This window comes from Desmodus rotundus, chromosome 4 (genome assembly GCF_022682495.2).
Source record: "Desmodus rotundus isolate HL8 chromosome 4, HLdesRot8A.1, whole genome shotgun sequence".
In the NCBI taxonomy this organism is placed as follows: Eukaryota; Metazoa; Chordata; class Mammalia; order Chiroptera; family Phyllostomidae; genus Desmodus; species Desmodus rotundus.
In genome coordinates, this window is record NC_071390.1 from 94364893 (window position 1) to 94374181 (window position 9289).

Consider the following 9289-nt stretch of genomic DNA (forward strand, 5'->3'; position numbering starts at 1 on the left):
TATCAGTAGTAATTGCTGGAAACAGTTTCTTTTTGTTGTTTGGTTTTGGTTTTGTTTTACTCAAAGGGGTTCTGGGGATCTCTGGGACTGAACCCTAGGAAAAAATATTTTTAATAGATACTTAGGTGATTCTTATGAGTGATAACTGTTAGGAGGTACTGGTTTGTGTCACAAAGTGTGTGTTCTTGGGCTTTCCTCCTCTGATAAGGAGCACAAACAACACCAGTCTTCTCAATCCCCTGGGCAATGGCAAGGATTCAATGAAATAATTGACTGCTGAAAAGTGTTTTGAAAACGTACAATATTCTGCAAGTTAAATGAATGGAGAACTAAGGGCTGACAGATTTAATAAGAAAGAACTGCACTGGGTACTGGGCCTGTAAAAAGTGGCCAGAGGGACTTTGGGGAATACTTCTCCCTAACAGAGCATTTAGCACTCCCTTCATCTCTCTGTTGTTCTTCCCCTTCTCATTCTTCAGCTTTCCCATGCAGCCCTGTTAGAGAGGCTCTCTCCTTCTCCTAGACTCTATCACTATCTCAACCTTTTTTAACCTCATTCTTTCTTTCAGTCTTCTGGATGTCTGAATTTCTCTCTCCCTCTCTCTCTGTCTCTCTCTCTCCTCTGTCTTTTTTTCCCCTCCCACCCCAAATCTCTTATATACAAATGCCATAATACCACGTGGAAAGAATCTTTTTAAAAACATCATTTGTTGGTGTGTACTGTGAGAAATGTCCCTCAAGGCAGATAATAGGCCTTTCACATGCAAAGCAGATACTTTCCAACAGTCCTATCTGAAAATTCCCCAAGGAGGTAAACATTAGGAAACACAATGGAAACTTTGCTCCTGTGAATATATCTAGGAATAATGGGATGAAAGTGAAGCAAGATCACTTGAGGTGAAATATATATAAATTGTTGGTTATAGTAAGATCATACCACCATAGATCTGGAAGAAAACTTTAGTATCATTTAGATAAACCACACTCTGTAGATGTGGCAATTCAAGCCTTAAGCAGTTAAAAAAAATTGCTTGGCTCAGACACAGCAAGCTTGGTAACTACAACCAAGGGCTCCTGGCGGCAAGGACAGCGCACTCTCCACCCTGGCCCAGTGCTGACCTATGATACCAGTCAGAACTCAGTAAGCATAAAATATAAGAACTTTGTGATATTGTGAGAGAGAGAGTGTGCTAAAATGTAAAATATTGGTAAATAGTACACATAGTATAGGGGTTTTGTGTCTTTATTTGAAAAAGTAAAAAGCTGTTAATACAATGTCACTTCTCCAAAGGATATTTTGATTATTTATTGATCAATGAAAGTTTAAGTACCTGGGAATAACTGAATTATCTGATGTCTTTGCTTCTGGACATGATAAGAATACAGTTAATTTCTCAAAACACTGAACCAAGACTACAGGAATAGAGAAGTGAAATCTATAATCAACATGTCTTTGTAACCGTATTTCCATAAGTTTACATTTTATTCTAGTGGGGGTGAGAACTACTTTGATCTAAATTGTTCAGGATTACATGATAAATGATGCATATAATTATAGGATGCCAATTTTTTTGTATGTGCATGAGCAAGACTTGGGAATGATTCAAACTTGCATTCAGATACTCATGCCATTCTTGTGGGATTTGTACAGTTAATGTAAATCACAGCCATTTTCTGTTATTTATACTATAATTAAGATGGCAAGTCGATTTCATAAAGCAGGTCAAATAAGACCAGCCAGCCAAGAGAGTATCCCAAAATGACACTCACAACTTCTCCACTACACAGGCCAAGGATAAAAATAAACATTGCCCTCAAGTTACTGAAAACAAATCCAAACTACCTTAGGCATTTTCAACTCTGCTGACTTTTGAAAAAACACAGTTCTCCAAATTAAAGCAAGAGCTAGTTAGTAAGTATAATCTAAGTGTCCAAAGATATGTTCTGGGGGAAAAAAGAGGTTAATTACCATTGGGCCCCCCCCCTAAAAAGAACTATCTATCTTCTGGAGGGTGGGCCCCTTGTAATACAGGCTTCCTCCACTAGGTGAGCATCCTAGGAACCCATCTGTATCAGTGTACCAGCTGGTGGTGGCGTGAGAGGCTGCGCTTGGCTTCAGTGAATATTGGAGCCCCAAGCACCTTTTTTTCAAATAGCGTAACAATGAGGTAACAATGAGTAGGTATGCAAATTTCTACAACTCCTTTCAACCCATTCCATAAGAATTCATTGAATTCAGAATATTAAGAGGATTGTTATTGCTAAAAATTCATTCATAGCTCTATTGTCTTAGCTGTTGGTTTAGATATGCTGAATATGTTCTGAATTACTCAGGTGGCAAACTTCTATCCCTGTTATTTTCTATCAGAAAAAATCACTACTGTAGTTTCACTACATTGGAAGGCAGCAGACTATAGGGGAAGATTTTGAAGAACAATGTCCTTTGGTTTAATTGTATTACCCTAGTATAACTTTATATTATCTCCAAACCTCTGTTTCTTAATCAATAAATGGGAATAATAAAGCTGAACTTGAAGTGTTGTGATGGAAGTAATGTGTTTAAAGTGTCAGGCACAATAAATAGTAGATGTCAGTAGATGATAAGATGACACTCATTTGGGTTAACTTGTACCAAATCCAATGATGATCTCCAGTCGTTTTTGACACAACTAACTTAGATTTAGGCTATACTATGACTGATTAAATGGATTAAGAAGCAGTTCGCATTTCAGATGAGCAGAATGCCAAGACTAACATCAGTGACATGGACATTTTTGACTCCTAACCTGAAGATATAGTTTATTACTGACTCTAACAGACAAATGATTGCCTTAGAATAGGACCTGCTTAGAATGTCATTTAACTTGTACAACAAAAGATTGATCAAAGCTTTTTAATTTTAGGGGTTTTTTTGAAGTGAAGAGGAAGAAAAATAGTGAGTATTAATTAGTGTTAGAGAAATTGTAACTAATCAATACCTAGGCACACATTATTATCCAAACCAAAATGTCCCCATTAAAAAAATATAATAAATCCTGTGCTGTCATAGCAATGGCTGAACTAAACGTGGCCAGAGAGGATAGAGGGAAAGACCAAACAGGTATCAAGTAATATTGTGGTTGCTTCCAGAGACTGGTTATGACTACCTCTATGAATATATTATTCTACAAGACCTAGAATCACCATTCAAATTTAGAAAACGATTTTTCCTATGACTGCCTGAAATTTGGGTACCATATAGCGGCCCTTCTAGATGTAATTAACACTGCTAATGTTTCCCACGTTGATGCTAATATTGAGAGTAACAGTACAAAAGAATCTTGTTTGCTAACTGAAAGAGCTTTCTCCAACACTGCATGGGGGCACTATGATCCTACACTGATAGACAGACCTATGATTCATAGGAATTCAGTAACAGGAAAAAAGACACTTACTACACAGGAACCGAATGTCCCTTAGAGTAAGTTCCTGCTCTGACATTCACCGTTTAAGCAATGCACATCTCAACTTGTTCTCAAAGAGGAAGAGGAAGTTGGTAAGTGATGACTAAAAAAATGAATAAAGATTACTTATTTACAAGTTAAAATATTTACTTGAAGCTTGAAATGTAACTTCATCAACAAAAAGGAAAGGTTGGGCAATTTTCTAGTAAATTAAAAACTTTTTTTGAGACACTCAACCTTCATTATTTTTTCCTAATATCTGAATAATTATAATCAGCAAGATAAAATTGCCAGAGAATTTGCTGGTGACAGCTGTTATGAATCTCTTGAAAATATGAATTCTTGAATGATCGCATCCACTTTTAGGTACAGACCATTAAAAAATAAGTAGTGGAGAAAGAAGGCTAAACCAATGGATTGGGAAGTGAATACTTTTCCCCTAGACTTGTTTCCCTGTTGGGTCACTCTTCCTGTAACAAATCCCACGTTTTATGTAATATCTGTTGATAGTAATTAAGCTAAAAAGAAGTTTTGGTAAAATGATCTCTAAAGCAACTTATGTGTTTCCTAAAATAACACATGAATTAACAATGTGTAGTAGTTAACTTTCTTTCAACCTCTCTTTTTGTAACCTTTGCTCTTTTAGAAAGCCATTTTGTATTTTGGGGAAGTTGGTTCAGAATAAGATTTCTCCTTGAATATTTATAACTACAAGAAAATATTTCAAGTATTTGATGCCCCAAAGGGGGGAAAGTAGAGTCAATCTACTTAGATATTCTTCTCCCAATGATTATAGACATAGCAGTTTCTTCCCCCAGATTTTGTGTAAATTACTATCACCTGAAACTAGGTTGTCCATCTACCCCTATCTCCTCCTTTCCTGCTGAAGTTTGGTAATTGGCTTAACTTTGATAAGAAGCCCCTTTCCTTATATTTGATGCCTACTTTTATAGCCAAGAATCAAAATAATCCACTTTTATCCATGTTAAGTTCTGTGATTCACACCTGTCCATAACCTTTTCACAAAGTCAAGGTAGCAATCTGAAAAGTGATTGTAATAGGAAGGAACTAAAAATAAAAAGGAGGGTAACTATGTCATTCATTTATGCATCTATTTAGCAAATTATGCCCTTATGTGTTTAGGACTGTTACTAGACAAACAATAAGTATGGGCTCTACTTTCAAAGTGCTTATAGTCTGGTAAAGGAGGTAAGTTATAAACACAAATAACTATGACAGAATTAGAAAGAAGTACCATGAGACAGAAATATGAGCATCCAGAAGAGAAATAAATTGCTTTCTATGTTGTTACTTTTACAATGAGCATGTTTAAGAATTCTTGGGATTCCAGAGTAAAGAAAACTCACTTCCTCAACATAACCTCCAGTTCCAGAGCAATTCCAACTATCTACCAGACAATTCCAATTTACCGCTGGGTATATCTATTTGAACATCTTATAGGATTCCAAACTTACCATGTCCCAAATCAAATGCATCATTTTTCTCCCTAAACCACCTTCTACCTTTCCCTATCTCTGCTCTGGAGTCATTTCCCTACTGCTAGTATTGAAATGACCCTCTGTACATCCACATCACTTTCTCCCTCATTGCCAGTCAATCACACGTCAAATCACAGACTTTCCACTTCTTAAAACTTTTCCTCAGACCCTTCTTTTCATTTTATTGACAGACTCTTAGACTTGCAATAATATTTTAACTATTTTCTTTAACTTTTGCCTTTCCTAACTGCATAGTCGGTCTATGTCCTTCTCACAGATTAATCTTCCCAATGTGTAGGCCAATCACATAATTCCCATACTCCAACACATTTAGAGGCTCTAAACTAATTAATTATATGAGACAATATTTTTCATCCTGGTATTCAACATATCCAGAGGCTGTATTTCCATCCTTATTTCCCAACATTTATCTATGTCCAACCTGTGACTGTCTCTCGTTTCCTGACTAGACTATATTGATGCTTAATGTTCCTACTCAGGAATTCACATTCATCTGGAACCTTCTCATTTTCAAGCTTCGTAGTTTATCATAATTTCCACTTTTAGATGAAGATGTTTCTGATGTCCCTACACCCAAAACTGAGATACAATGTAATCAAAGTTATAATTACTTGGCTCCTCCTCCTTTCTCCCCACACTTCTAAAGGCAAAGGCTGAGTCTGGTTGATCTCCATAAACCTACAGCATTTAGCCTAGTGTGTGTTTCAGTGGGTACAATCCATTTCCCCCATGAAATTGAATGTTCAATCACTAACAAATGAATTTCTCCAAGCAATTATTCTTCAGATACCAATAAAGTGATATTTGTTCTTACTTATAAGTGCCTAAAACATTTTAATATTTCCTAAATTAATACAAAGTTGAAAAATCAAATGATGCTTGAAGATTAAATTGTTTCAAGGCATCCTTTTTCTTGGGATCCCTCTTTTATTTAACTTCTTTCAGTCACACACTCAAACGCTTACCGATTTAGACTTACAAGTCAAAGGGGCTCAAAAGCCACTGTAGGGGTTTGTTCAGCTTGGAATATAATTTAGAAAACCTCGGGAAAGAATGACAGTTCCTTTTCAGGAACCTTCCATATATATCTCAATGGAATAGCTTTCCAAATTGGAGATTGTAAAATATTATACTACCAACCAAGTAACAGAAAGTCATTCACTTCCAGGTGGAAAGATTCCCTTGATTTTCTCAAAGACCACAAGGTACTATATTGTATTTATTTAAATTTCAGACTGACTTGACAAAAGAATAAGAAAGAAAAATAAAGTAGTTAATTTCTCTAAAAGATCATTATTTATGAATAAAGTACTAGGCAAAAAAAAGCATGGACCTTTTGGACAACTTGGGAATTTGATAGAGGTGAAATGCCTCCCTCCCCACCTCCAAAAATCAACTATGCCGATGAAATATGTTAAGTATTTTAAGTTTTGAGACTATATAAAGCTTTGAAATCAAAGTGTTTCCGGCAAAGGGAGTTAGGAAAAAATCTTAATAAATCAGCTTGGGAAATGCTTCATTTCCTGTACCGTATATGCAAAGGAAAACAGAAAACAGGCAGAGCCAGGTGCAACAAAATCATACACGTGGATGGGAAAATGTCTTCCAGCTCGTAGGCACCACTTAGATGGTCAAATTACACTCCCAAACTAGAGCTTTCTCTTCTAAGACAAATGGAGTGGTTTTTACAAACATTTGCCTAAAGTTAACATAGGCTTGTTGGCAGAGGTTGAAGAAGATAGTCATTATCTAACTGTTGTCTCTGCTTCAATGAGAAATTATCTTACTGGAGTTAATAGTTCATTAGAAAGAAGACACTGTTAACAGAGAGGTTAGACTCATTACCAGTGAGCTAAAGCGGGTTGGTGTTTTCCCAAAAATGTCCGTGTAGAAAAATCTGCTAGACCATTTCTGGATTGTCCTTCACCTTCCCTCCTTTTTAACGGCCACATTTTGCAGACTGCGTCTGTTGATCTTACTCCTCTTTGCTTTCAGAAGGACGTATTCATTCAGAGTTTAACAACGCCAGAAAAGTGGTGTCTTCATGATGCTCACGGACCTGAGCGGAGAGCAGCCTCACCCCGGCTTTCAGAGTTTACAGTGACCCGACACCTGTCTGTGAGCAGTGTTTTCAGGGCATCGGGATTCCTATTAGTCTTTCCCGTGCATACTGAAGAGCTGCTTCTAAACTAGTGCATTGATTTCTGTGACACCTCATAAATATTCTTTGTTTAAGAAATCAGATTCTTAGTAATTCTTCCAAGGAAATTTTATGGCCTTGATAGCCATGGCAACATAACCCTGAAAACTTCAAGATGCATAGTGAACAATCATATGTGATTTTGAAGTGTTCATGAATTTGTCCTAAATTTACAAATATATTTGAGAAATTAATGATAAATGTATTTTAGAAGGAGTGTGCTCATGTTTTCCTATATTATCACTGGAAATTAGAATTTTATAGGAAGCAAACTTTTGAAAAGAGCACAAGCAAAATGAAATTAGAACAGAAATTTTTATTTTTTTTCCCCCAAGGCTTCTCAGAGTCAGAGTCAATCTTTCCCAACTGAGTTCTTTTATGACAGTTTGTACTTGGTTTTCACATTTATTAAGTCTGTCTTGTATTGAATTACATGCTTATTTCTCCCAATAGTACATTTACCACTATGGGCAAGAACAATGTCTTGTTTATTTTTTATTCCTTGCACTGCTGAGAACATGGCAGGAGCCTAATAAATATCGATTGTATTTAATTGTTTACTATGAATACTTCTAAAAGGGTTAAAAGACAAATGTATCATTTCTTGCAGCTGGTCACTGATGGAGTCAGGGCGTAGGCAGGTACATACATAGCCTTTAGTATGTAGCCTTCATCTGAGTTTCAGAACCTGCAATCAGTGGGTAGGGTGTTATGTCTAGAATACCCTGAAATGTTATGCAAAAATATTATGTGTAAGTATGTGCATATTTCTGGAGCAAACATCTATAAACGTTCATCAAATGACTCTCCTCTTTACCTACCCCACTCCTCAAAATACTACAATTTACTCCTCTAGGCAACTTAACCTCTCAGTTGATCAAAGCTGAAATGTAGTTGGTAAAAGCAGAGGCCAGCATCTGCAATGAGATTTTTCCAACTACAGCCTGTCACCCATACATGACAACCTTGTTATTTCTAGACTTTTGTCTGAAAAGAGAACACTTTAAACCAGCTTTTAATCCCAGACTTTTATTCTCTAAAAAGGTCATTGTGTATTTCCAGAACCTTTATGACGCCATCAACCACACTTGAAGGCTGCCGCACGGCAAACATTTCCCTTCAGGGAAAGCCGCATCCTCTCTGTGGAGCCTGCTCTAGGCACTCACAGCCAGCACCCATACCCTCCCCTCAGCAAATGCACTGCTGCATCTAAGTTTCAGGGGAAGCTCCCTGGTGGTAAACTGAGGCTAACAGCCCCTGCTAGTGACATCTAATCCACACCGCCAGAGGAATAAGAGAAAATGGTACCGTTGCCTTCACTGCTACGAAGACTGGAAACCAGAAGCAGACAAAGGACGGTCACTTGAAGCAGCTTCATGGTGCCGGTGGAGGGTTGCAGCGGCTCCTCACTCCGGAGTCAGACAGGGACACCTCCCTCCCAGTCTGGCAGGGCCTTATTAGCAAATGGAAAAGGTGTGCTGACTGTGAACAACCACTGCCCATTCCTACTTATTTCGGGGGCTCCGATAAAGAACGGGAGGAAATACACACACTCCCTTTGGGAGTTCAGCAGAGAGGAGATTTATTGTTTCAGTCCCTTACAGGAACTTTTTTTTTTCTCTCTTCCTTTGGCAGCCACTTGTGTTTTTGTTACTACATTATTTTGTTCTTCTTCAACAAAAAGGTCAGGGTGGCTTTTGAACAGAAACAGATCTTTCTTGAGAATGGGTCATACAACTTTCTAACTTTTGTTTTGAAATTGCTTTTTGGAGTGGTTATAAAGGGGCCTCTTTAAAGAGTGACTCAGTTTGGATAAAGAGGCTTTAACTGCCTGAGGGTTAAATTTTAGAGCAAAATCCACGAGGAATCAACTTTTCTGTTTCCAAATTGAAAGCCAGATTAGTGATCATCTTCTGAAGACAAGTGCAAAACCTTATTAAATAGAACATGCTCTGCCCTTAGGCAAAGAGACTTCTTAGGGATGTCCAGGGAAGTTTCTCAGGATATTTCTAATAGAAGTAAGCAAAGACATGTAAATGTTCACTGATTATTACTGGGTTTTATTGTTGAAATTTGACGAATAGGAAAAAAATACTTACAATCCCTTGAGAAAAAAATACTTACAA

At 37.2% G+C, this 9289-nt stretch overlaps 1 protein-coding gene across 2 annotated transcripts in view; it reads right to left on the minus strand.

Moving 5' to 3' along the window:
• EMCN (endomucin) overlaps positions 1-8688 on the minus strand; it is a 93665-nt gene extending 84977 nt beyond the window's left edge. Inside the window, exon 1 of one of the 2 annotated variants that reach the window (XM_045183791.2) lies at positions 8472-8688. In XM_045183791.2, the coding sequence (XP_045039726.2) occupies positions 8472-8541 (70 nt within the window). In that variant the 5' untranslated portion in view covers positions 8542-8688. The remainder of the gene's footprint in view (positions 1-8471) is intronic. The other variant, XM_024574910.3, reaches the window with a different exon arrangement.
• Between the last annotated feature and the right edge of the window lie 601 nt (positions 8689-9289).